Here is a 27371-nt window from a genome sequence, read left to right as displayed (position 1 = left end):
ACAACAGCTCTTTAAGGTGAGAATTATCTTTGGTTTTTTTTGTTTTTTTGTTTTTTTGTTTTTTTTTGAGACGGAGTCTCACTCTGTCCCCCAGGCTGGAGTGCAGTGGCGCCATCTCGGCTCATTGCAAGCTCCGCCTCTCAGGTTCAAGCCATTCTCTTGCCTCAGCCTCCCGAGTAGCTGGGACTACAAGGGCCCGCCACCACGCCTGGCTAAATTTTTTGTATTTTTAGTAGAGACGGGGTTTCACCGTGTTAGCCAGGATGGTCTAGATCTCCTGACCTCGTGATCTGCCCATCTCGGCCTCCCAAAGTGCTGGGATTACAGGCGTGAGCCACCGCTCCCAGCCAAGAATTATCTTTGTTTCATTATGAGAATATCTAAACCTCAGAGAATTTACGCAAGATAATACATTTAGTAAGCAGCTGCCAAAGTTAGGTCTTCTAACGCTAAAGTTATTTCTCTAATGTAATTTTGAGACAATATTCTTTGCATAACATCTTACAAATTGAGGACATCATACTGGATTTGAATGGAGAAAATAATAAGCTACATATTCTTGAACTTTATAGTTTCCTTGCCTCTTATGTTTAACTATCCAGTAATTTTTATCACAATTTTTAACATTTATCTTCAAAACTGCAAGTTCTGTTTTTGTTCCAGAAATATTCTGTGGAATTAGAATATTTCTAATTCCATGTGCATAGAGTCAAACTACTTGAACTTTATTTTAAAATATATTTATAAAGATCTTTCTGCACATAATGTATTGGATCACTTGACTCAAGTAATTAAACTATATACTGTTAATATTATGACTGGGAAATTTCCTTTAAATTAAGTAATTTCAATTATTCATTCAATTGTAGGTTTGGGTTTTTGCCCCTGCTACATGGAATAACTAAATCATATAATTTAAAGTAGATTCAAGTTTAGACAGAGTATGTCTTGAGCTGTCATTTAATGGAAACGGCTCAGAGAAGTTGCTACATCTAACTACTGTCAGAAACTTTCCTAGGTTAGCTAACATTTATGAGGCAGGAAGAAACTCAAGTCACTACGTAGCCAACTTTCTGTTTTTCCCACAATAATGAATGTCATGTGCTCATAATAGTAACCCTTTCTAAAACATTAAAAAATATTTACAGTAAAAAAAAAATTTAAAAGTTAAAAAAAATAGGACTTTGGAGAGGCATTTCTCCATGGCATTTCTATAGATCTTGTGTTAGGCTGTTTTTTCAAGGTTGTTCCCATAGCAAAGAGCTTCTTGGAAGCTAGAAATGGTGTCTCCTTACAGGTCAAAGGACAGATTTATTTGCTGACCAGGATATCAAAGATGAGATGTTTCCATCTCCTTCCTGGAGACAATCCGGCATAATCAAGATATTGTCTTTTCCAGAGGAGAGGTGGAGAGGTTTGCCAGAAATCCCTGTATAAAATTAGGATATCCTCATCTGAGAGTTCCTCAATTGTGACAGAGATTCATGGAGTGATTATTATTTACCTGGGCCCATGTCTGCCTTGCCCCCTCCTTCTTTCTTTTAATATTATTAAATAAATATTTTCTATTATTATGAACTCCATGTACAGATTTTTATTAGCTATAAATATTTCCTCATTTACACAAACTGTAATTTTTTGCTCACACCTATATAATTTTCTATTTTTCTCTACTACAAATATACATTAATAAACATCATTGTTCTTAATTTTGTCTGTGTATTATATTATTTTTAATAGGATAGCTGTGCAGATGTGAAATTATCTAATAAAATGCTAAAAAGATTATTTGAGATTCTTATTTCATTTTACCAAAATGCTTTCCAAAATGTTCAAACCATGTTGTATTCTCACTAGCCATGTCACAATGTGTTTTCATAACTATAGTCTTTCACTTCTTCTCCACCACTCATGGTTTTAGCTATTCTGGATTATTCACACTTCCTCAAATTTCTATAGACCTTTTCAACATGTTCTTCCCTTGACTTTAAATGCTGTTGGCATACACAACTCTTACCCAGCAGAGCTCAGCCTATCACTTTCTCAGAGAGTTCTCTGACTTCATAAACTACCATACGTTATCATTATGATACTGACACTTACCTTTGTGATACTCAACCCACATGTACCTGAAGTTTTATTTCTGGCTTAAATTTAAGCTCCATGACAGCAAGGGTCTCATTTGCCATGTTCATTGCTGACTCCTTGCTGCTAACACAGCTTAGCATGGAGTAAGTAAATATGCACTTGTATGAATGAATGAATCTTTATTGAAAAAGTGAATTTTTTTCAATGTTCATAAAAATCTAGTGAGACAGGCATGGCAATTATCCCTAATTTAACCTGTAATGAATCACAGAAATAGTTTGATCTTCTCAACATCCAAATGAGTTGGTGAGAGAGATATAATTATAAGCCAGGTTTCTTGGCTCCTAGCAGATACTTTTTCCAATATATGTTTCAGATATTTTGAGTATTTCTGTGATTTAAAATGACAGTTTTGTGCAAATTGAGTTCTAGGGAGAATCATAGAGATTCTCTAAATATTTATTGTCTCTATGTCTATAGAGATACCTAATAATACCCCTGAATCAATGGTTTTTCTATTAATGGATTCAATTTAACAAAATCAGAAATTATAATCACAGAGGGAACAGTTTGTTTTTTCAGCCTTCTAGGGAACCATGTTAAACTTAGTTCAGAAAATTAGATGATAGTTTCATTTTGACTTTCAGACATGTCATGTGAATCACACGCAGATGGGTTTTTCTTAATTAACTCTTGCAATTATGCAACAGATTTGTTGCCTACAGCTTTTCAATTTTCTAAAGAAAAATCAAGAAAGACAGTCCAGCACGGGACACTAATCTTTATTTATTCCTCCTCATTCCAGGTTCTAAGCAACTAGAAAGTTCAACTTGTGGTAATGTTTCTGTACCCTTTTATGAGAGAAAAATGATAAGCTGACATTTAAAATGTTTAAAAAGCATCTCAGTATATGACACATTGTGGTATAACGGTATAATGAAAACTATCAGGTTTAACATGCTGCTCAGTCTGTAGCACAGAACCACATGCTCATAGTAATGTGCGTCAGGAGTGGCCACACTGCAGTTTCAGGGGGCCCTAAGTTCTCTAGAAAGTTGGGGGCTGTTGACTCTAGATTTCTGATCAGTGTCCCAATAAGCTGGGAATATTTGCCAGGAGCCCAAGAAATGGGACACCAATTTGACATATGGTCCTGAAGATAGAAGCCAAAGTTGGCTATGACTTAGGGATGGCTGAAGTAAAAATTCATTCATCAAATATTAGACTCAAAACTTCCTTGCTTTCATCATATCATTCTTTCTTACTTGGTCCTTTTTCTGCATATCTTAATTTCTCTTTTATGAACCCCTTTTCTTAAACATTTTTGTTAAATTTTATTTTAAACTATCTTCAGCCCTTTCTTTCCCCCTTTTTCCCCTGCATGATATAGCCTTTCTTTGGGTGATCTCTATGCTTGTAACGTCAGCTCTCCTTTATTTAGTGATGACTAATAAAAACTGTGTTAGCCAGCGCCTGAGGTAACCTGAACACCTTGTAAGTATTCTCACTGTCTGCCTATTCCATGAAGAGAGTAGATGCTCAATAAATATTTATTGCAAGAGTGAATGACCATTCCCGAGTCCCACATCAATATTCCCAGCCTTTTACTAGACAACTCCATTATTATATCCCACAGGTGCTTCAAATACATATCCCCATTTGAATGAACTTTTTTCCAAAAATATCTACTCTCCTGTCATTTCCTCTTGCTTAGTAGCTGCAACACTTACCAGTAGGTACTCCATGTTGAATAGATATTTATTGAATAAATACAGTTTTTAAGATTTAAAAAGTATTATATTTATTATATTATATATGGATGACCATTTATTCAGTATAACCAGAATATCTTTTTAGTCTGTATACAAGTAAGGCAGTGTGGTACACTGGGAAGAAATAAGTATCTAACTTTTCATAAATTGAAAATCAACCAAGCTTTCTAGTTTTGCTACTTATTAACTGCATGTTTATTGAGATGCTTAATCTCTTTGTTTGTAACACTTTTTCATTTCCAAAACGAAGTAAATAATGCCTGCCTTATAGTGCACCTGTAAGGATTAGACAGTGTGAATATGTACAAATTGTCTATAGATAATAGACACTTAATAAACAGTAACTGTTATTATAAAAATGAGGTTGGGCATGGTGGCTCACGCCTGTAATTCCAGCACTTTGGGAGGCCGAGGCAGGGGGATCACAAGGTCAGGAGTTCAAGACCAGCCTGACCAACGTAGTGAAACATCTCTACTAAAAATACAAAAATTAGCTGAGCATTGTGGCGTGTGCCTGTAATCCCAGCTACTCGGGAGGCTGAGGCAGAAGAATCACTTGAATCTGGGAGGTGGAAGTTGCAGTGAGCCGAGATCGTGCCACCGCACTCCAGCCTGGGTGACAGAGCGAGACTCCATCTCAAAAAAACAAACAAACAAAAAAATGAATTATACCCATACCTGCAGCCTCTCTCCAAGCACTCACCTTTAACTTAATTTCTTTGTTCCTTCTAGTTTATTAATAATACTGTTGTCAGTAATTTGTACCCTGCATCAGTGAGAAGGCCTATTAACATTATAGAAGTCAAAAAACGAAAAAAAAATTAGAAATTAAAAACATAAGCCACCTAATAACAGTATGAATTTGCATTCCTGGAATTCTCTCCTTGTAAATTCAATCTTAACTAGATGCTAGAATGAGATAAAACCCAGCACCGGCAAGCTGACAAGTGTTTGAGAGAACATTTGTGGCTGAAGGCTTAGGCAGAATTTCCAGAGGAGAGGGCTATAGTGCAACACTTATGAATAGGCAAAAAGTATAAGTTACAAACAAGATATAATGTACATATATGGATGTGTACCAAATAGCATAACAACTAAATCTATTAAGAACAAATAATTAAAATAACTGAAAAATTAGAGTGAAGTTACATTGAAAGATTTCAATTACTCTTTCAGAATTGAAAGTTGTAATAGACAAAAGAAAAAAAAGCAAGTTCATAAAGATATTTAATACAATCATATTGAGTGTATATCACAGGCCTGTTGAGCAGTAAAATATAATTTTTTATATGTTCATTTCATAAAATTCGCCACAAAGAAAGCATTAATAAAATCTTAAATATTGACATTTTATAGGCCACATTCTCCAAACTAACTACTAAAATAAGAAAATAAATTATAATAAAAATTGAACTTGTTATAATAAGAAACTGACTCCTTAATAACCTATAGAACAAGGTAGAAATCAAACCTAAATTATAAACTTTTTAATACAAAGGAAAAGAAGCACTTTATAACTTGCGGGATGCAAGTTTGTCTTAGAAGAAAACTTAGAGCCTAATGTGTCTTTATTATTTAAGGAAAAGATTGAAAATGAGGTACTAAGTACTATGTTAATAAATTAGAATAGAAAAAACAAACTGAGACAAAGTAGGAAGAAAAAATTAGAACTAATAAAAGATGAAATTAATAAATTAAAAATAAACAAAATATCAGGGTAGATGAGATTTTTTTTAAAAAAATTCTATCCAAATTTAGATCCATCAAATGCTTCATTAAATAAAAATATACAATTTTGTAAGTAATAAAAAATCTTGAAACAAAAACTGTGATTCTAAAATTTACAGGGAGGGGAAAAAATGCCAGAGAAAAGCTGAGAAATATATAAAAAAGAATAGTGACAGAACTTGCTTTAAAGCTAATTACTGAAACAAAACAGCAAAATACTCCAGAATTTGTTATTGAAATTTAGAGGGAAAATAATATTTGTTTATTTATTTTTTATTATTTATTTATTTATTTAGAGACGGAGTCTTGCCCTGTCCCCCACCCAGGCTGGAGTGCAGTGGTGCAATCTCGGCCCACTGCAAGCTCCGCTTCCTGGGTTCACACCATCCTCCTGCCTCAGCCTCCCGAGTAGCTGGGACTACAGGCGCCCGCCACCACGCCTGGCTAATTTTTTGTATTTTTAGTAGAGACGGGGTTTCACCATGTTAGCCAAGATGGTCTCGATCTGCTGACCTCGTGATCCGCCCACCTCAGCCTCCCAAAGTGCTGGGATTACAGGCATGAGCCACCGTGCTCAGCTGGAAAATGATATTTATTTATTAAATGGTTCTGGTAACACTGACTAGATGAAAAGACAACTTAACTTATATATCACACCATATAGAAAACTAGGTTTTAGGTGTTTCAGAGAGACGATATTAAAATTAAAAAACAATTATTTGAAATATTTCAACAACTCGAAATATTTAAATTAAAAAAATGTTTAAAGCAACTCAGAAGAGAATGGAAGTGTTTGAGGAAAGGGCCAGGTGGGACGTGAAAGGACTGACATTCCTGGTGGAAATGTGATTAGCTAAGTCTGTTCTGGACATTTAATCCAGCAATGTCCATTGATCTAGCAATTAGTTCTCATCACATTCCTATAGAAATAAAAGTATCTGTAGAAAGGATATATGTTCAAAAATTTTAATTGCAACATTGTTTGCATTGGCAAAAAAATGATAATGCTGAAATACCTGGAAATAATCCAAATGTCCATTGATAAGAAAACAGTTAAATAGATGTGTTACAGACCTTAAATCCCATTCAGCTATTTTCTATAAATGAATTCAATTTCTTGATGTCAAGAGATACCTGTAATGTATTTTTAAGAATGGAAGAATTTTGTTAAGAATGAAATGAGGTTAAGGAGAATTAATGAAAGAAAGAAAATTTGGTTGAGAAGAAATGTATATAGTATGTTCCCTTTTCATGAAAATAAAAAGCCACAAAAATCCATACATAGATGCATCAAAATAATAATAATAGCACCTTTACAGTGCTTATTCTATGACACTATTGTTCTAAGCATTTCACATAATAATTTATTTAAAACTTCATTATAACCCTATGAGATAAGTACTCTTATTATCTTGGTTTTACAGATGGGGAAACCAAGTCACAGAAGATAAGTAAGTTTCCTAAAGTCACACAGGTAGGGTCAGTGCCAAGATTCAAACCATGCATTCTGGTTCCAGAATCTGTGCCCTTAAGTAATATGTCCCCTACTTCTTACGCATATTTGTAAATGGCTAAGTAAGTTTAATAAAAGAGGGAAGGATACACACCAGGGAGTGAACATACGTTACCTTGCTTGTCAGGGTGTGTATGGCAAGAGAAAGGGGGGAAAGGAAAGTTAAGGAAAAGAACAATGACAATTACAGCACAATGGCAAAAGGCACTTGGTGTAATGTTAAGTAAAATTTAGAGAATTTTATGTCTCCATCATACAATATAAATATAAATATAGTTAAGTAGAAGAAACAAAGACAAGAAAGGAGTAGGCACCAATGAAAATGAGGTCTTTTATTCTTCAGAGTTCTGTTACCTTAGTCTTTCGTATCTGCAGCAAAGTTATTTATTCACGTTCTTCCTATTTTTATATCTAGCTAGTTAGCTAGCTAGCTATCCGTCTGAAGGGCGTTGTGTTTAAAGTGAAAGGAGAAGCCAGTTGCAACAGTTTACACTTATAATCCCCGTGTTTTGAGAGGCTGAGGTGGGAGGATTGCTTGAGGCCAAGAGCTGGAGGCTGCAGTGGACTATGCCACTGCACTCCAACCTAGGCAACAGAATGAGACTGTCTCTAATAAAAATAAAAAATAAAGTGGAAAAGTCATGTATTAATGAGCCTGATTTCTGCAACTGATTATGCAAATACAATATTTTAAATATCCCCCTGTCATTACTTGGGTAAGTTATCTGATTCTTGGAAAAGAAATGAAATCTCTCAACTGGGAGAAACTGATAGTTCTGACCTTTAAACCTGCCATCCTTAGACCAGCTGCTGGCCTGGCTTTGCTCTCTTCATGCCAAGACTCTCTACAGTTTTGCTTGTTTAAAATTGGCCTTGTTTGCCTTCATGTTTCCCTCTAAGCAATAGCCTATAAGGAGAAGAGGAGTCAAGTCACACTGCAAAACTGTGAACATAAACCCTTTGACGTAGGGTTTAACATCCTATTGCCCAACGCATGTTTATAACTTGAATTGAAGTTAGCAAGCTAAATATATGTAAAGTCATCCAGGGTCAACTTTTACAGCTTCCAAACTAATCCACACTAGCATGTTGATGTAACATCCCTGATGCTGCTGGGGCTCACCAGATCCCTTGGGCTGGATAAATATCTCTGAAAATGAAGTCCTTGTGCTAGATGAATATCTCCAAAGGTGAACAGTATGAGGTAAGAAATATAACTTGGCTCGGCACGGTGCCTCACGCCTGTAATCCCAGCACTTTGGGTGGCCGAGGTGGGCGGATCACTTGAGGTCAGGAGTTTGAGACCAGCCTGGTCAACACAGCAAAACCCCATCTCTACTAAAAATACAAAAATTAGCCAGGCATGGTGGCGGGTGCCTGTAGTTCCAGCTACCCAGGAGGCTGAGGCAGGAGAATGGCTTGAATCCGGGAGGCAGACGCTACAACTGAGATCACACTACTGCACTCCAGCCTGGGTGAAAGAGCGAGACTGTTTCAAAAAAAAAAAAGAAGAAATATAAAATTTATCATCTATTGACACAAATACTTGGCAAAGGAAAATTTGCTCCCAATAAACCTGACTCTTTTGTTGTTGTTGTTGTTGTTAAAGTTAAACCTGGAGAGTAAGTAGTTTCCATCAACATTAAATAAATATTATTGAGCACCTATTATGTGCTAGGGATATAGTAGTGAATAAGACAGACAAGGCTCAAGCTGCATAGAGTTTATATTCCAGTGAAGCAGATACATAATACACAAGAAATTCCAACAATTACAGGCAATTTTAAGTATTACCTGGAAATAAATAGCGTGATGAAAAATAAAAATGAAACTTAAGCTCCTCAACAGACTGAATGGACACTTTCTTGGCCAAGGGTATCCCAGAGAAACCTTGAAAACTGAGTTACCAGCCACAGTGGGATGGGAAGTTGGACATGCCTCGTTAAGCCCCCTTGCTTCCTAACCACCATTAAACTTTCTTTCCTAAGGGTTAAAGCAAGCTTGTCCAACTCACAGCCCATGGGCCACATGCAGCACAGGACGGCTTCGAATACGGCCCAACACAAATTTGTAAACTTTCTTAAAACATTATGAGATTTAAGTTTTGTGTGTATCTTTCTCTTTCTTTCTTTCTCTTTCTTTCTTTCGTTCTCTTTCTTTCTTTCTTTCTTTATCAGCCGTTGTTAGTGTTAGTGTATTTCTTTTTTTTTTTTTTTGAGGCGGAGTCTTGCTTTGTCGCCCAGGCTGGAATGCAGTGGCATGATCTCGGCTTACTGCAAGCTCCACCTCCCAGGTTCACGCCATTCTCCTGCCTCAGCCTCCCAAGTAGCTGGGACTACAGGCGCCCACCACCACACCCAGCTAATTTTTTGTATTTTTTAGTAGAGACAGGGTTTCACCATGTTAGGCAGGATGGTCTCCATCTCCTGACCTCGTGATCCGCTCGCCTCGGCCTCCCAAAGTGCTGGGATTACAGGCATGAGCCACCGCGCCCGGCCAGTGTTAGTGTATTTCATGCATAGCCAAAGACAATTTTTCTCCCAATGTGGCCCAGTGAAGCCAAAAGATTGGACAACCCTGAGTTAAACAGAAACCAGCCCTTTGGAAGTACTTGCTCCATCAGTAGTATCAACCAATGCCTGATGCTGCCCCTTCTTTTTGCTGTTTCAACAAGACAGCCAACCATCATTCCTTCCTGATGAGAGACCACCGACCATGGAGTGGTTCTGGAAGTCTACAGGAAGATGAGTAGTGAGGGTTTTTGCGTCCTCTGCTTCACCTTTTGATATGAGAAGGCTAAAAACTCCACCCTCAGATGGTGCTAATGCCGCATTTTTTGCACATGGGTCCCACAGAGAGGCATGGAGCAAAATTGCACATGCACGTATTTCTCCTTTCATGAATATTCATGACTCCTCCTATAGCTTATTGAATATGTATATTTGTCCACCTCATTCAGTATAAATCCCTGTCTTATTCGTTTCACTCTCAAAATATCTGTTTCTGGCTTCTGGCCAGAGGCTACACTTCGTGGCCTGTCAGAATGGCCACCCTGCAGGCTGCAACCCTTTATAAGAAACAAAGCTCTCTTTTCTGTATTAACTTTCTCATTTTTCAGTTGACAGTGATAAAAGTGAATAGCTGGAAAAGGCCACCATAGATATTATGGTTAGTGGAGGTCTTTCTGAGAAGGTAAAATATTTATCAGTGAGAATTTCACGAACAGTGAGAATGAGCAGTTTTTTGAAAAATGATGTGAATTATTTCAGGCAGAGAAAAATAACAAAGTGAAAAGGTAATGAAGAGGGAAGTCTAGAGGATTTGAGGATCAAAGAGAAAGCAGGTTCCTGGGAGAGTGAACAACTAGAGGATCAAAGGGATAGATGGGGCCAATGATGCAGGGTCTTGTGGGATTTTATTCAAACATGATAAAAAGGTAGCCTACTGAGGAGTATTAAGCAAGGGAATTAATGATTCACATTTAAATTAAAAAAAGCAAAGTGGTGACGGTAGACTCAGTCGGACTCACTGATCAGATACGGGGTGGGAGACAGGAAAGGGAAGAGCCAAGGAAGGCGCTTAGGTTCCTGGCTTGTGCATTAAACTCAATGAAAAGAAAATGAAATTAGAAAGTAATTGCTATAGTCCAGCAAGAAATTATGGCATATTGGACCTGAGTGGTATTGGTGGAAACAGAGCAAAGTGGACACATTCATGAATTTTGTCCTTGTCTCTTCAGCGTTGCTCTTGCTAGTGTGGTCTATGGGATACTCCTCATCTATTAGCAAACAATAATGCTTCTGAAAATTTTCGTTTCAAAAACTTGGTTTATTTAACAGAAATAGTGAAGTGAGAATGGGATCACACAGTAGAAACTATCTCAGTAATTCACAGTTCCACAGGTGACTCAACATGCATCATGTGGATAGTTCATTTGTAAAATCTTTGTTTTTCTTGATTTCATATTTGTCTGCATCAGTAATTAGACAAAATCTCATTCTCTTAACTCCACTCTAACAATTGGACTTAAAGCCAGAAGTCTTGTTGATTATCAGCTTTCTATTCACCAGTTGTATTTTTATTAAAAAGTCACTTATCACTTCCGAGTCTCAGTTTCCTTATTTGTAAAATGGGAGTAATAATATCTGGAAGATGACTCTCAGGTTGACATAAAATGTGAATGTACTATGCAGCTGATAATAAGCTATTCAAATACAAAGCATAATGATTATTTTTCTAATGTTATAAACTCTTATTCCATCACATTAAAAAATGTTCCCCTATTATTTTTTACATATCTTAACTGAATAAACCTAGAATATTCAGATGCCTGATATACAAAAGTAACACTAGTGAGCCACAATTTGTAAGGGCTATGCTTTCTGTGGTTTCTCCATTCTTGCAGTTGTGTCGTAGTCATCCAACCACACTCTCTGCCCATCCCTCTTTGCCTTATGACAAAGGGCACATATTTTTGAGATAGCTGTCAGTGAGAGATCTCAGAGTGGAAAATTATTACAGTGAAGAGGTTTTCAGAGTGTGCTCCAAGGACCTATGGGGATCCTTGCAGGAGTTCTCTACGTTCCTCATTTTCAATTATATATCTGTATAATGCTGGTTTTTTCATATTCTTCAACTAAAGCAACATACTTCAATAGGTGGAATGCAGAAGTAGATAAGATAGCACTCTTTCATTAAGCCAGATATTAAAGATTTTGCAAATCTATAAGATAATGTTGCTCTTCCCATTAATTTTTGTTTGTTTGTTTTGGAACTACAGCTATATCTTCAAGAGTGTTACTTTCATTTTTTATTGTTAAATGAATAAGTCAATATTCTATTTTTTTACGTTTCATTTCGAATAGGGTAAATGTTATCAGATATTGACCATATAAGCAAAAGCTCTTTGGGTTCTGTATATCGTTTAAGAATGCAAAGGAGTCCTGAGAGCAAAACTTTGAGAAACATTGGTATTGTGCAATCAACCAAGCTGGGCAGCATTACCAAAGCAAACCTGTTATTTCTTTTCATCCACCATGATAGTAAGGCCTAATTAGCTGAGTTTTCTTGCACAGAAATTTCATTATTCTCTCCTTCTGCCTTCCTTCCTGCTTAGCTTCGTATCTTTTTTCCTTTCTTTTACACATTTTATTGAGTGAATAAATGAATAAACATTGACCAGGTTCTGTGATGAACCTTGATGTATGAAAATAATATATTCCTGCTGTCAAGGAGCATGGAGCCTTATGGAAAAGACAGTCATTCACTCAGATAATTATAATCAATTAAGAATGCAGGAGCATGGGGTCATAGGAGAGAGAGTTTTGACATCTGCCTAGAAGATCAGGAGGACAGAAACAGTACAGTACCCAGGACATCATAAGGCCTGAACAAACAGTCCAGCCTCCTTTTTATGGTTTGAATCAACCCAAAATTTCAAACAGAAGTTTCCCCACTGTGGCTGCCATGGTGGCACTCTGCTCCCATTTCTCTTCCAGAGAGCACCTGTCATAGGGGTGTCCTTTGCTGACAGCTTCCAGCCATCACGACTTCAGGATTCACCTCAGCTTTTCAATCAAGGCCAACTGCTAAGTGCAGCACAGGTATCAAGCCTGACCATTTGGGCTTAAGCCAAGCTCCCTTATGGGCAGTCTTTGCACCAGAGTTCCCTGCTAGGCTGGCCGAGGCTATCTCAGAGGTGTATCTCTAAGTCTTTTTTGCCCCAGTCCTCTTTCCTTCCTTCTTTAGCAGGTGTCAGAGAACTACCTTGTCATCTGAGAGTTTCTCTTCTTATTCCTGTTCCTTCCCTCCTTTTTCTTTCACAGGCATTGCTCTCTAATAGATTATTTGAGCCTCAGTTTGATCAGAGATAAAATAGAAATCAGGTAATACTTTCTTCATACAATTGTGAGATGATTAAATGGGATAACATTAATGTATGTTTGTTATTTTGGTAAAATGTAAAGTAGTAAATAAAATTATTATGATCATTATCATTACTACTAATTACAGAGGTATATACAATAGCAAACAACATAGTAGAATATTAATATATCAAATTCTTCCTCTAAGATCTTTCTTAGTTTTGATATGTATTCTAGCATAGTTTTTCCAATTTATTCATGAGGCAGAGAACATAGAAATCATACTGCTCTTTGCCAAATATTATGAATTATAGACAAATTTATATCAATCATAATGTTCATTTATTCAACAAATATTTGAACATTTATTTTGTGCTAGGAGTTATTCAGATTGCTAGGATTACATTGAACTAGATTTGGAATCTACTGTCTAATTAATAAGGAAAATATTCCAATAGAAATACACACAGTAATACATGTATGTAGTCAGATCTCCACAGAGATCTGTATTATCTTATTTAGTCTTCTCGAAGCCAGGTGAGGTAGTAGTCATTGGGAATATAATTCCAAACATTTTACAGGTGAGAAAACCAAGGCACAAAAAGAAGTAAAATAACTTTCTCAAAATTAAACAGCTGCTGAGTGTCAGAACCAGACTTCAAATAGAGATAGTCTGGCTGGAGTCCTTGCCATTAATATGTAAGCCAGTGATTCTCAAATTTTAGTTTATATCAGGATCCTCTCAAAGGTAATTGTTAAAACACAAATTGCTGGGATTTACCCATACATTTTCTTATTTGGTAGATATGGGACTCAGGAATTTGCATTTCTAACAAATTCCAAGGGCATGCTACTGTGGTTTGAATATAGCTGTCCACTAAAATTTATGTGTTAAATTCATGTGTTAGAAATTTGGTTACTAATGCAACAGTGTTGAGAGGTGGGGCCTTTCAGAGGTGATTGGGTCATAAGAGCTCTGCCTTCAATTAATGGATTAATCCAATCATAGATTAATGGATTATGGGCTATTAAGGAAGTGAGTTAGTTATCATGAAAGTGAATGTGTTATAAAAGCCAGTTTCTCCATTTCTCGTGAGCTTCCTCACCGTGTGATGGCTTGCACCACCTCTAGACTCTGGAGAGTCGCCACCAGCAAGGAGACCCTCACCAGTTGTGGCCCCCTGACCATGAACTTCCTAGCCTCCAGAACTGTAAGAAGTAAAAGTCTTTTCTTTATAATTACCCAGTCTTAGTTATTCAGTTATAACAACAGAAAATCAACTAACACAGAAAATTGGTACAAAGGAGTAGGGCTGTTGCTAATAGTGAATACCTGAAAATATAAACATGGCTTTGAAACTGGGTAATGAACAGTCTGGAAGAATTTGGATGAGCACGCTAGAAAAAGCTTGTATCACTGTGAATGGAGCATTAAGGGTGATTCTGGTGAGGGTTTAGTAAAACAAAAAGCTAGAGAAAGTCTGAAACTCCTTAGAGATCATTTAAGTGGTCATGATCAGAATGCTGATAGAAATATGAATAGAAAAGACCATTCCAATGAGGTCCTGGATGGAAATGAGGAACAAGGTATTGGAAACTGGAGTAAATACCATTGCTTCTATAAACTGGCTAAGACCTTGGCTAAATTGTGTCCATGTCCTAGGACTTTATGAAATGCAGAACTTAACAGTGATAAGCTAGGATATCTGGTGGAAGGAATATCTAAGCAGCAAAGTATTTAGGCTACTAAATGGCTTCTTTTAACTACTTATAGTAAGATATAAGAAAAAACAGAATAGAAAAAAATTAGAAAATTTGAAGGCTGGCCACCTTAAGAGTGAAAGGGGTGTTTGGGTATGGTCAAGAGATTGCTAAAGAGGTCACCATGGATAGAATGAAGCCAAAGGCTATCCATGACAATGAAATTAAAAACCCCAGAGGCATTTCTGGGATCTTTGAGGCTGCCCCTTCCTCATAGGCCCTGAGCTCTAAGAGGGCAGAATAATTCCGGGGGATGGACTGCTGCCCAGGGCTGCTTTGGGTCTCTACTCCCTGCGTTCCAGCACACTGCTCCTCAGCGCCCCCAGCTGTGGTTCAGGCAGCCACAGGTGCAGATTAACCTGCAGCTCTAGGATGTACAAGTGGTAAACCATGGCAGTATCCATGTGGTACTAATTCTGCAGGTGCATAGAATGCAAGAGCTGTGGAGGCCTGGCAGCCTCCACCTAGATTTTGAAGAATGTGTTGGACTGTCTGAGGGTAGAGCTACTGCGGAGAGCTTCCACTAGGGCAATACGAAGTGGAACAGTGGAACTGGGGCTGTTGCATAGAGCCCCCCTAAGGGCAATGCCTAATGCAGCTGTAAGAGCCAGACTGCCACCAAGACCCCAGAGCAGTAGAGCCACCAGCAGCATGCAATACCTGCCTGGGAAAGTTGAGGGCACCAGGGTGCCTTGAGGCCTCCTGAAATACCCCATCCCCCAATGTGCACAAGATGCTGTACATGGAATCAAGAAAGATTATTCTCCAGCCTTAAAATTTAAGTCTTCTCTGCTGAGTTTTTGACTTGCTTGGGCCTGTTACTTCTTTCTTCTGGCCTGTTTGTCTCTTTTGGAAAGGGAGTGCATACCTTATACCTGTCCCACCATTGTATCTAGGAAGTAGATAACTTGTTTTGATTTCACAAACTCACAGATGAAACATTAGACTTTTGAGTTGGTGCTGGAACAAATTAAGTCTTTTGGGACTACTAGGATGGAATGACTGTATTTTGAATTGTGAGAAGGCCATGAATTCTGGGGGCCAGGGACAGAATGCTGTGGTTTGAATATAGGTTGTCCCCCAAAAGTCATGTGTTGAGAGGTGGGACCTTTGAGAAGTGATTGGCAGTGCCCTCATGAATGGATGAATCTATCAGGGGTTAATAGATTAATGGATTATGGAGTTATCAAGGATTAGTTATCATGAGGGTGGGTCTGTAATAAGCACTAGTTTGGCCATCTCTCATGACCCCCTTTGCCATGTGATACCCTGTACTACCTTGGGATTCTGCAAAGAGTCTCAACCAGCAAGAAGGGCCCCCTTCGATAGGGCCTCTTGACCTTGGACTTACCTGTCTCTAGAACTATGAAAAATAATGTTCTTTGTTTTAAATTACCGAGTCTCAGGTACAGTTCTAGCAACAGAAAACAGACTAAGACAGATGCTGATGTCCCTGGTCCTAGGCTACACTTTGAGAACCACTGCTAAGTAATGCTGCCTCTCTGTAAACCTGCTTTTAATGATGGGAGCCTAGTGACAGACCATGTTTTGCACATAAGCTCACTTTTGCTTTATATAATTTTAACATATACTGAATTTTTGGGAATGCAACTTCTTGATAAACCTTCAACAGAAAATTCTACTTTGTTCTCCTGGGAATTTGACCAAGAATTGTCTAACATCAACAACTTTGGTATGGTGTTTGAGTGATTATTTGATATGGTATTTGAGTTATAACTCATCAGAAATCATTTGTGTTCTCAGAAAAAAGTTCCTATCACATTTACCACGATTCTACAATTTTACATAGAAGTGAAACCACCTTTGCGAAAATTATAACTGTGAAAGAAATCAGACCTAATCGACTCCATCTTGCTTCTAATCTTTAAGCTGTCCTTTTTCATTCCTGGGCATAGGTGGAACAAACTTTGGGAAGTAATTCAGTTCATGGTTTGACTCTGAAACAAAATTGATAATAGCCCTTTCCCAAAAAGACCCCCTTCTTGCCTGGGGACCAGTCTGCCTTCGCAGGACTAACAAATTAGCTACAAGATTAGAAATTACAGTTTAGGGGTCATGTGGCCTCTGGCTCCAAGAGTCTGCACCCTCCCGCCCTCCAAGTTGTTCCTGGGGATAACATCTCTATTGTAAAATCTAAGATCAGTGCTTGAGATATTTTACAGACCCTGCACTCCATAGATCAGCTGACACCACTGAGACCAGCAATCTGGCTCAACCATATCTGCCATCCCACCCAGGAACAGAAGATAGCAAGAAAAACTCACTTAGACCCCCTATGATTCCATCTCCAACCTAACCAATCAGCACTCCCCACTTCCCAAGCCCCTACCCACCAAATTATCTTTGAAAACTCTGATCCCTGAATGCTCGGGGAGACTGATTTGAGTGATAATAAAACTCCCGTCTCCCCCACAGCTGGCTCTGTATGAATTACTCTTCCTCCATTGCAATTCCCCTGTCTTGATAAATTGGCTCTGTCTAGGCAGCAGGCCAGGTCAATCCATTGGGTGGTTACAGAAGTGTGAAGAGCAAGTATCTGAGTGCCTCATTATGTTTTCCAACACAGTCATACTTGAACATTTTACATGATGGGATATAACTTATTATACTAAAAATATATTTAAAATATCTGATTTCTTCTTTATATTACATTTGGCATTACATTTCTTTTTATTAAGTGTGTAAGCAGTTTATACATTAATTTCATTTCAGAAAGTAAAGGATTTGGGGTCTGATCAGTTTGAGAATCAATTTTGTGTGTGTGTGTGGAATGGAGAGTTAGTAGTTATTTTTGAGAGAGAACAGTATGGGAATTATTAGATTAGTAGAAATAAACTAAACTGAAAATCAATGTGCCTGAGGTTCATTCTTAAATCTTACTAAGTGGCAATATGACATTCAGCAAGTGATTTAACTCTCTGAATCTCCATTTCCCAATTTTAAAATGAATCCATTAGACTAAGAGGTCCACAAGATCTTTTTCTATTATTCAATCATTGAATAAAGACTGTTTTAAACTTTCTTTACAATTAAGTGTGTTGCTTTGATTACATTCATCAAAGAAATTTCCACCTAAACTGGCTCTTCAATATTGATGACCTAATACAAATTTAATGTTTTAACAATCAGTAACACACCTTCCCAGAGATTCAGGAAGGGAAGCTTAATCTGTCAGGGTATCTTTAAATAAATAGTGTGTTAGCTTAATTATACAATGTCAGCTTTTAATTCTAAGAAGGTATATAAAACCTAAAAGCAAGGTGTTCCCCAACCCCCCCCCCACCAACCCCGCCCCAGGCTTTTGAAATTTGTGCCCCCATTGAAGAGTATTTTCACCTCTGAACTTTCAAGGACAACTCCTTTTGCCTCATTGAAACTGGCTTTCAAGCTTGGCAACCAAGATAAGAATATTAAGTACACTTATTTTAACACTCAAGGACACTTTCTGAATAAACCAGAATCTAGGGAGATATAAGTGAATAATTTGGACCTGCTCTCTTTGAATGTTTATAATCTGGTGGAAAAAAAATGGACATATGAATATTGATTTGTGACCAGTGCAAAGGGGGCAAAAAATTCATATCCCAAAGAAAACGGGGACACATCAGGTCTGTCTTGTTCATCACTGCGTCCACAGGGCCTGACACCTAGTAGGCTCAGTGGGAGAAAGGAGCCCCAATTACCAACAAAAGCCAGGAAAGAACGGGAGGCTCTTACGGAAAAAGGTGATATTTAAACTGAGCAAGGAGGCACCTGGAAATAGTGCTACCTAATAATTTTTGGCGATCAGACTGGCACACTAGAACGGTTCATAAGACCAGCCTTCTCCCATTGGCTAGCTTCCTTCCTCAACCTTCTCACCCTGGGCAAGCCGCTTCCTCTCTCTGGGCCTCTTGCTTTTCCTCTGTAACATAAAAGGGGTTGAGCAATATCATCTCTGAGAGCGCCATGTGTGTGCGTGCCAGAGGGAAAACCCCCACAACGCTAATACACCAAAACTGCAGGTTTGCACAACAACTGAATTCTGCTGAATGCAAACAGGCAAACAGCATTTACCAGGAAACAAAACAAAATCAAGCACATAAAAAAGTAGGAAGAACTGGAAAACGGAAGGAAGATAAGTTCTCAAACAGCTGGAATAGTTGATGTTAGCTAGCGAAGTTTTTCAGAGGAAAAAACAAAAAGTTGGTTATGAGGCAACTGGACCTGAGAAAAAAGACTAAAGGGGAAGAATAGCAAGTAAAACAGAACTCCACTTGCTAGATCTCTCCCTCTGTCGCGCTCTTTCACCTGACCCACTCCCTTATTCCCTCCACACCCTTTCCTTCTCTCCCTACGTTACTGCACAGGAAAGAAGTCTGGGTCATGTGCGGACCGCTTGTGGCTCTTAAATCCTCTTTTTGTCACCCTGGCCGTGCAAAATTTTGAAACGTCCCTCGGCAAATTAAAAAAAATAATAATAATAATCTGTCCCTGGGCTCTTCCCTACTTCTGGGTCCAGTTGCAGCCAAGTGAGGGGCAGCGCGCCCTCCCAAGTCCCCGCTTCAGAGACGGGCACGCGCCTGGCGCCCAACCCCCAATCCCCTGCTGCTCAGTGACCCCGCCCCCGGGTTTCCGGGCCGGCGTAGCTATTTCAAGGCGCGCGCCTCGCGGTGGACTCACCGCTAGCCCGCAGCGCTCGGCTTCCTGGTAATTCTTCACCTCTTCTCTCAGCTCCCTGCAGCATGGGTGCTGGGCCCGCCTTGCTGCTCGCCGCCCTCCTGCTCCTTCTCTCCGGCGACCGCGCCGTGCGCTGCGACACACCTGCCAACTGCACTTATCTTGACCTGCTGGGCACCTGGGTCTTCCAGGTGGGCTCCAGCGGTTCCCAGCGCGATGTCAACTGCTCGGTTATGGGTAAGCCGCCGGCTCGGCAGTCCTCTGGGTCGTCCTTTCTGCCCTTGAGCCCGTAACGCAGCGCCACGCCAACTACCGCTTCCCCCCCAGGCAGACGCTTGTGGGTGGCCAGAGCATCTTGACTGGATTCGGGGACCCTTGGGGACCTTCTTCCCCGCCAGGCTCGCGAAGTTAAAGTTCATCTGCTGAGAACTTCTAACTCCACACTTTCTTGGTTATCTTGGGGACTCAACACTTTTATCAAGAACTTTTTTATTCCTCCCGCTTAATTTTGTTTGCTTTGAGAGAGACTTGGGAACTGCAATCGTTTGGTTCTCCAGTCCGATCTGGTAGCGTTATTTTTAAAATTTATTTTTATTTTTTATTACTATTGTACTAGTGAAGATAGATGAGCTCAAAGACTCTCGAGGATCTAGCAGGAAGTTTTCTCTTTTTGTTAGATGGTGGGAAAGGGACTTTCTGCCCAGCGATTTTGGTTTGAGCGTGTGTTGATGAGTACTAGAAAACGGCTAGTACCACTCTGCATTGTTTCATGCATTGCAAGGAGGTAAAATTTTTTTAAAAAATTAATAACAAAGAAAACTTAACTCTGAACCTAGTAATTAGAAATGCCCAGAGTCTGCACAATGTTTGGCTCATGGAAGGCTCTCAATAAATACCTAGTGTTTGAACGTACTGGAGATATTCCATATGCCTTCAGATAACATGGTTACCCCTAGAACAAAGAACCTAGTGAAGGGGGTGGGGTGGAAAAAAGACAATCACTAGTTAGAAGAGTCACACTGTGGTCTACCCAAACCCTCTTACAGCCTGTGACTTCTGCAGAGTCAGTAAAAAATCAGCTATAATTTTCTTGTCAACAGAACAAAGATTAAGTCATTTGTTACTAAAGAAATACCTTTTTAACTGACTGTATAGCATTTCATAATCCTGAACATTGTAACTTTTTTTTTTTTTTTTTTTTTGAGAATGGAGTCTTGCTCTGTCACCCAGGCTGTAGTTCAGTGGCGGGATCTCGGCTCACTGCAACCTCCGCCTCCCGGGTTCAAGCGATTCTCCTGCCTCAATCTCCCGAGTAGCTAGGATTACAGGCACATGCCACCACGCCCGGCTAATATTTTGTATTTTTAGTAGAGACGGGTTTCACTGTGTTAGCCAGGATGGTCTCCATCTCCTGACCTCGTGATCCGCCCGCCTCGGCCTCCCAAAGTACTGAGATTACAGGCGGGAGTCACCACGCCCGGCCTTTTTTTTTTTTTTTTTTTTTTTTAATTTAAGTTTGAAGGTTGGGGCAGAAAGAGATCAGGATTTGCACTGCCCTGTCACATGCAATCTCCCATGTCAGAGCATTAATCTCAAACATGGAAAAACTTTAAAATACAGAACTCTCCAGATGGACACAGCTGAACCATTTTCAGGAAGGCTCTGCCTATAAAATTACCTTTGGCCTTAATTCAGTAATTAAAGGCACCCACAGGTCTAAGCCCTCATCTATGAAGGTTAAACGTATCATTCCTATCAGCACTAATTGGTTTTATAGGATACAAACCTCTAGTTTGCTGAATAAACTTTGGAAGGATTCAGATTATGAGGTTCTAAACTGTAGAGCCTTTGAGGAGAAAGGTACCCCATTTCTTCTCCGAATAGATCATTTTGTGTCTTCTCCTGGGCTTAGCACATTGTCTTCCTTAGGATCTGATAGTCTGTTTATTTATCTTTTTGTTGTCATACCTTTTATTCTTGCATTTCCCACTTTTGACTAGTATTTTGCCTTTTCTCCGTTTCTGGAAGCCTGTAATTTTCAACATTCCGCATTTCTCCTTTTGTTCAGTGGAAAAATTTCTTCAGTGTTGGGATGCTCTGGAAAGGTACTGTAGTTTTGGGGGTCTCCCTGCCTGCTGGGCTGCATAGCATATCTCTCTTTTTTGAGACAAGGTCTCACTGTGTTGCCCAGGTTGGAATGCAGTTGTGCAATCATAGCTCACTGCAGCCTCCAACTCCTGGGCTCAAGCAATCCTTCCACCTCAGCTTCAGCCACTCAAATAGCTGGGACTACAGGCAATGCACCACCATAACCAGCGAATTTTTAAAAATTATTTTTGTAGAGAAAGGGTCTCACTATGTTGCCCAAACTAGTCTTGAAGTTCTGACCTCAGCCCCGCAAAGTGCTAGGATTACAGGCGTGAGCCACTGCTTCTGCTTGCATTATCTCAAATTTTTAGAGCCTAACTTCACAGTCTTGCCTCGGAGCGGGAACTGTTTGAGGCAACAAGATGGAGCCTTTGGTTTCTTCACTAGGCAGACTGTGCTTAAACTGGGTAGCATGAAAGGAAAGCAGCACAATTATAATTGAAATTGGGGGATTCTTTCCCCTATTGAAATCCAAATAATTTTCCTTTATTGTGCTTTTTTTTTTTTTTCTTTAGGACCACAAGAAAAAAAAGTAGTGGTGTACCTTCAGAAGCTGGATACAGCATATGATGACCTTGGCAATTCTGGCCATTTCACCATCATTTACAACCAAGGCTTTGAGATTGTGTTGAATGACTACAAGTGGTTTGCCTTTTTTAAGGTTAGTTTTGTTGGAAGTTGGATTTACATTTTCAATGATTTGATATCTGAAACCTCTTCTGATTAGTAGACCCTGAGAATTTTAATTTTAGATTAAGAAGATGACCGGAATTGACACCACTCTTCCCAAGAGTAGTAGTAGTTGGTATAATTTTGCCACTTTATTTAAAATTATGATTTTAGTAGGTTTATGAAATACCAATGCTACATTTGAATATGTATAAATTATGTTTAAAATTTACATTTTAGTAAGTATGACTAAATTCTTAATTTATTTTCATTATTACTACCACTTTATTTCTAAATGTTGCCATAGTCATTTGGCTTTGTTCTAAATCTGTAGGAAAGATACAGAGATTACACATTTTGTTTTCTTGCAGTTACTATGCTGTCCTTCCTATCACTACCTGTTGGCTGTGAGGTAGTGATAGGCCTAAATGATTCATTATCTTAAATGTACTAAATATGTTGAGTGATTTTTTCTTCTAAACTAAGAGAAAGAGAGAACCTAGGAGTTACTCCCTTAGGCTGGTTAAAGTGAAAGGTAGCCAAGTCAACCCAGCTTGTTTCCTTCTCTCATTAGGAAAGAACTATTGTTCATTCTCATAACACACTTATTCCAATTGCAAACATACTCAGGGTTAAAATAGTTTAGCACAAATTGCAGCCCATTTCATTTGTTATTCACAAGCTGGAACTTTTCTTGTAAGCTAAATATTAAATGGTTCAAGTAAATTGGATACATAAGCCTGAAACTAGGCGTTTCTCATTATACATAGAGTATAAATTAAGACAGACTTTTTCATGGTGAAAGGTTTACAGCCTTTAAAACATCTGGGAAGAAGTGGGAAAGTAGGGAGTAACTCTGTTAAATATGATAAAAGACAAAGCACCAACAAAGGCCTAGTTCTAAACTTGTTATAATTTCTCATGGGAGTTGTGGTTTGTCACAAGGTTATGGCGGTCCAAGCAAGTTTACAATATTTTTTAGAATAATAACTCCCAGAAATATTTTTAAAATAAGGACCTTCTTTAATATGGAAAAAAAAAGATGAAATAGAGAGGAAGAGGTTGCCTCTCCTCAACTGGATTTGCTGGTATGATATGCAGCTGGTGGAAACCAGTTTGTCCATGCTAGCTGTTGATGGCCACCAGTCCACTGAATTAGTGGAAACCCATGCTTAACCAGTTGTTAACTATTTTTAGTATCATTTCCAGATGCTACGCTTTTTTTTTGTAAAAAACGTACTTACAATAGTATCTATATAAATTTTTAAAATTGTAATGTATATGTGGTATATTTAACCTGAAAATAATCTTTGGTGTATATGTTGATGAGCCTAGGCCTTTGCAGACCTCTTACAGTTACTCTGTCACAGCCCTTCAAAGGTTCTTTGACTTCAGATTAAGAATCAATTGCATGTGGAATGCATGTGCAAAGGAAGAGATATTCAAGGCAATTGTTACCATGTACCATAAACCTTGTACATAATTTTTTGTCATTTTCTTTTCCTCTGTCTCTATCCCTTCTTCTTTGACACACAATAGACACCTAGTCAATTTATTACAAAAAAAATGAATGAATGAAGTGGAATTCAGTTGGGAAATAGGTTAAATAAATTATTTAGGAGATGAGGAGTAGGTAAAAATAGACAAGTACATAGTTTATTCTTTTGACTTAGAAAACTTTTGATTCTTAAATTCTGCAGAATTGGAGAAACTGGTGGGGAAACTTCTAAAATCATTATTTAATTACCAGAGATGTAATAGATATAGACAAAAGCAGTTTTCTTCTTTTATTATTTTTTCATCAGTTAGTTCTTAGCTTAAATAGTAGTCCAAAGCTGGCAGGGACAGAGGGAATTAGCTGGTGGCTGAATGAGGAATTGTATCACTTTTTGTGAATCACGGTGTAAGCACATTTGGTGTTTTGCCATTGCCTAAGAACATTAGTCACATTAGGTCAATAGAAAATCACTTTTTAAAGCCAAATAAAGTTATATGTGTTCCCAACCATGAGTTGGAAAGAATTAATATATATGCTGTTGGAGGGTAGAACCCTGCCTAATCATATGGTTCTGGATGGCATTGATCGAATCCTTATTCTTTCATTAGGAATGACAATAGAAAAAATACTCCTGCCCTACTGATTTCAGGATATGTCTATTTTAAAGTGCCCATTTGACAAAACCATTATCAGGGCCATGTTTTCTTTTTCTGCAGAAAAATCAACCACTCTGGTCAGTAATTAGGTCTTATGACAAGCACCATAATTTCCTTAGGCAGAGTAGAATATAATAGGATACTTGTTTTTGAAACTTAATATAATCAGGTAGTTCCAGATAAACATAGTTTGCAAAGTGATAAAATATCATGTTATTTTAGTAAATCCAATTGCAAGAGTGATGGGAGCAGAGTTTAAAAACTTAAGAAAGATATTAAGATGGAGTTAACTTTGAATAATAAAGTCATCCACTGTTGATGGGTGACTTTTATTAATACAGAAAGTTTACAGATTTTACCATAAGCGTCAGGGTATTTCCTGCAGCTGGGGAAACCGTGCTTGAAAGGATGCGTAACTCAAGGAAAACACAAGCCCATGTAATAAGTATTGCATGTGAGAATTGTTCCTATAGAATTAGAAAGCATCTTTTACATTAAAATTTATTTTTGTGAAAAGAGAAAACATCAAAACTTGAGTAGTATTTGCTATTCAAAGAGCCTTACATAAACGAAAACATACTCAACCTACTGCCATTACAGAAATATTTGACAAATTCTTGCCATGCTTACCTGCCATCGTTGTTGTTATCCTACAAATCAATTGGATTTTCACGCCTCTCCACTGACTGGAACCCTACAACTTGCTTCCTTTTATCCTCTTTATATATGCTTCAGATATGCTTGAAGTAGATTGTTTCTTATTGTTCTTGCTGCTCGAGTTTGTTGAGTAGTTGGTACATGCAGAGTATTTGTATGTTATGACATATATAGGTTTTGTCCATGGTTCCTGGCTCATAACTCACTCCCAAGACCCTTGTTACAGAAACCAGAATCTCTCTCTCTGATCTTCTCCTACCCTCCTTTCATCTGCCCACTGCAGAACTCTAATCTGATTATGGGTTCTAAGACCCTCATACCAGAGAGTATTCTGCCCCATACCATAGCAGAAGGAACACTGCACAGAGACACCAAGAAGAATCTGAACAGACAGGCCTTGTTAGGTTTAGATCATGTCCTTATAACCTAATTATATTTCAACATGGTTATCCATGCTTTAATCATGTGTATTCAATGAACGCTCCATAAAAGCCCAAGAAGAACAGATTTGAGGGAATTCTGAAGCGCTAAACACGTAGGGTCTGACAGGAAGGTGAAGAAGAACTCATCATGCTGGAAGGGTGGTCCACCCTAACTCCGCAGGGACAGAAGCTCTTGTGTCTGGGACCCATCCAGAACTTGCTCTATGTATCTCTTCAAGTGCCTGTGTATTTATATCCTTTCAAATATCCTTTGTAATAAATCATAAACATGTTTCCCTGAGTTTTTATGCCACTCTGTCAAATTAATTGAACCCAAAGAGGGGGTTATGGGAACCCCAATTTGAAGCCAGTCCATCAGAAGTTCTGGAGGCCTGGACTTGAGACTGGTGTCTAAAGTGGGCAGGCAGTCTTGGGGACTAAGCCCTCAACCTACGGGATCTGAAACTGTCTCCTGGTAGGTAGCATTGGAGTTGTACTGGAGGGCACTGAGCTGGTGTCTGCTGCAGAATTGATTGCTTGCTTGCTGGTGGGGAGAACTTCCTACATATTTTGGGGTCACCGAAGTCTTTTGTATTGATTGTTGTTGCTGACTGAGAATAGGAAAAAGCACGTTGAGTAGTTTTTCCACACCACAGCATTCTTTTGGCTCCTGCTTTTACCTTCTGCTTCCCTCAGCATCCTGCATCTCACCAGGAGAGACACAGCTTCTTCGCCATTCTCGGCATTCCACTTCGGAATCAATCAGAATAGCTCCTATTGCTAGAAACTTGCTTTATTAAGTTCTGTTTATTCAGGGCTTATCTGAAAGAGAAACACTTTTTATGATTTGAGATTTCTAAGCCATTTTAAAACTTGGTTTTAACAGCTTGAGAAATTGGGGGTATAGTAGGGATGGAGATACATATATTTGTATGTGACTTCAAGCTAGATAAAAGTTTGGAAGGAATAAAACTTTGACATCTAAAGTTTTTGCATAGTTTGAGTTGAGCAGGAGGTACTAGGTATGTTTTTAAAATATTTTTTTCAGCCAGGCACGGTGACTCATACCTGTAATCCCAGCACTTTGGGAGGCCGAGACAGGCGATCACCTGAGGTCAGGAGTTTGAGACCAGTCTGGCCAACATGAAGAAACCCCGTCTCTACTAAAAATACAAAAATTAGCTGGGTGCGGTGACACATGCCTGTAATCCCAGCTATTCAGGAGGCTGAGGCAGGAGAATTGCTTGAACCCAGGAGGCAGAGGTTGCAGTGAGCCGAGATCACACCATTGCACTCCAGCCTGGGTGTCTCAAAATAATAATAATAATAATAATAATAATAAATGAAAGATCTTTTCTTACTCAGCATCCTCCAGGCATTTTATTATCTGAGCACTTTATGGGAGTTGCATATTACATTTAGGGCCCACTCAGGTGGGTGGGTATCTAAGCATTTGAAATAACCTTATGTAAACTAATAAGGAGTAATTAGGCCTGTGGCAAGATGGAAACAGTCTTAGAGGCATTCAAATTCAAATTTCCTTTAAAACACTGGGCTGGCCAAAACAAAAGACAATACTATCTACAGGCCAGTTTCTAAGATTATCAGATTTTAGTAGCATTTACCATTTCATTGTACTTGGCACACTTTAGCAAATTTGCACTTCTTAAAAGTACCTGCAGGCAATCTCCTATCTAAAAACACAATGCAGGCTAGCTTGGCTCCTGCCTTTAATTCCAGCACTTTGAGAAGTTGGAGACTAGCGTGGCCAACGTGGTGAAACCTCATCTCCACTAAAAATACAAAAATTAGCCAGGCATAGCGGCGCACGCCTGTAGTCCCAGTTACTTGGGAGGCCGAGGCGGTAGAATCACTTGAACACTGGAGACAGAGCATGCAGTGAGTTGAGATTGCA

At 38.7% G+C, this 27371-nt stretch overlaps 1 protein-coding gene and 1 long non-coding RNA gene across 6 annotated transcripts in view; one reads left to right on the top strand and one right to left on the bottom strand.

The window, feature by feature from the left end:
• Window positions 1-19537, bottom strand: part of LOC117974993 (uncharacterized) — a 93013-nt gene extending 73476 nt beyond the window's left edge. For both annotated transcript variants that reach the window (XR_008620235.2, XR_008620236.2), the window contains exon 1: window positions 19410-19537. This is a non-coding gene — a long non-coding RNA (uncharacterized LOC117974993). The remainder of the gene's footprint in view (window positions 1-19409) is intronic.
• CTSC (cathepsin C) overlaps window positions 19037-27371 on the top strand; it is a 44455-nt gene continuing 36120 nt past the window's right edge. The window contains exons 1-2 of one of the 4 annotated variants that reach the window (XM_008958485.5): window positions 19037-19643; window positions 22070-22215. In XM_008958485.5, the coding sequence (XP_008956733.1) occupies window positions 19472-19643; window positions 22070-22215 (318 nt within the window). In that variant the 5' untranslated portion in view covers window positions 19037-19471. The remainder of the gene's footprint in view (window positions 19644-22069; window positions 22216-27371) is intronic. The other 3 variants (XM_008958487.7, XM_008958488.7, XM_003832987.5) reach the window with 3 other exon arrangements.

The sequence above is a fragment of the Pan paniscus genome, chromosome 9 (assembly GCF_029289425.2).
Source record: "Pan paniscus chromosome 9, NHGRI_mPanPan1-v2.0_pri, whole genome shotgun sequence".
In the NCBI taxonomy this organism is placed as follows: Eukaryota; Metazoa; Chordata; class Mammalia; order Primates; family Hominidae; genus Pan; species Pan paniscus.
The sequence above is the reverse complement of the archived record's forward strand: the minus strand, read 5'-3'. Positions and strand labels throughout refer to the sequence as shown.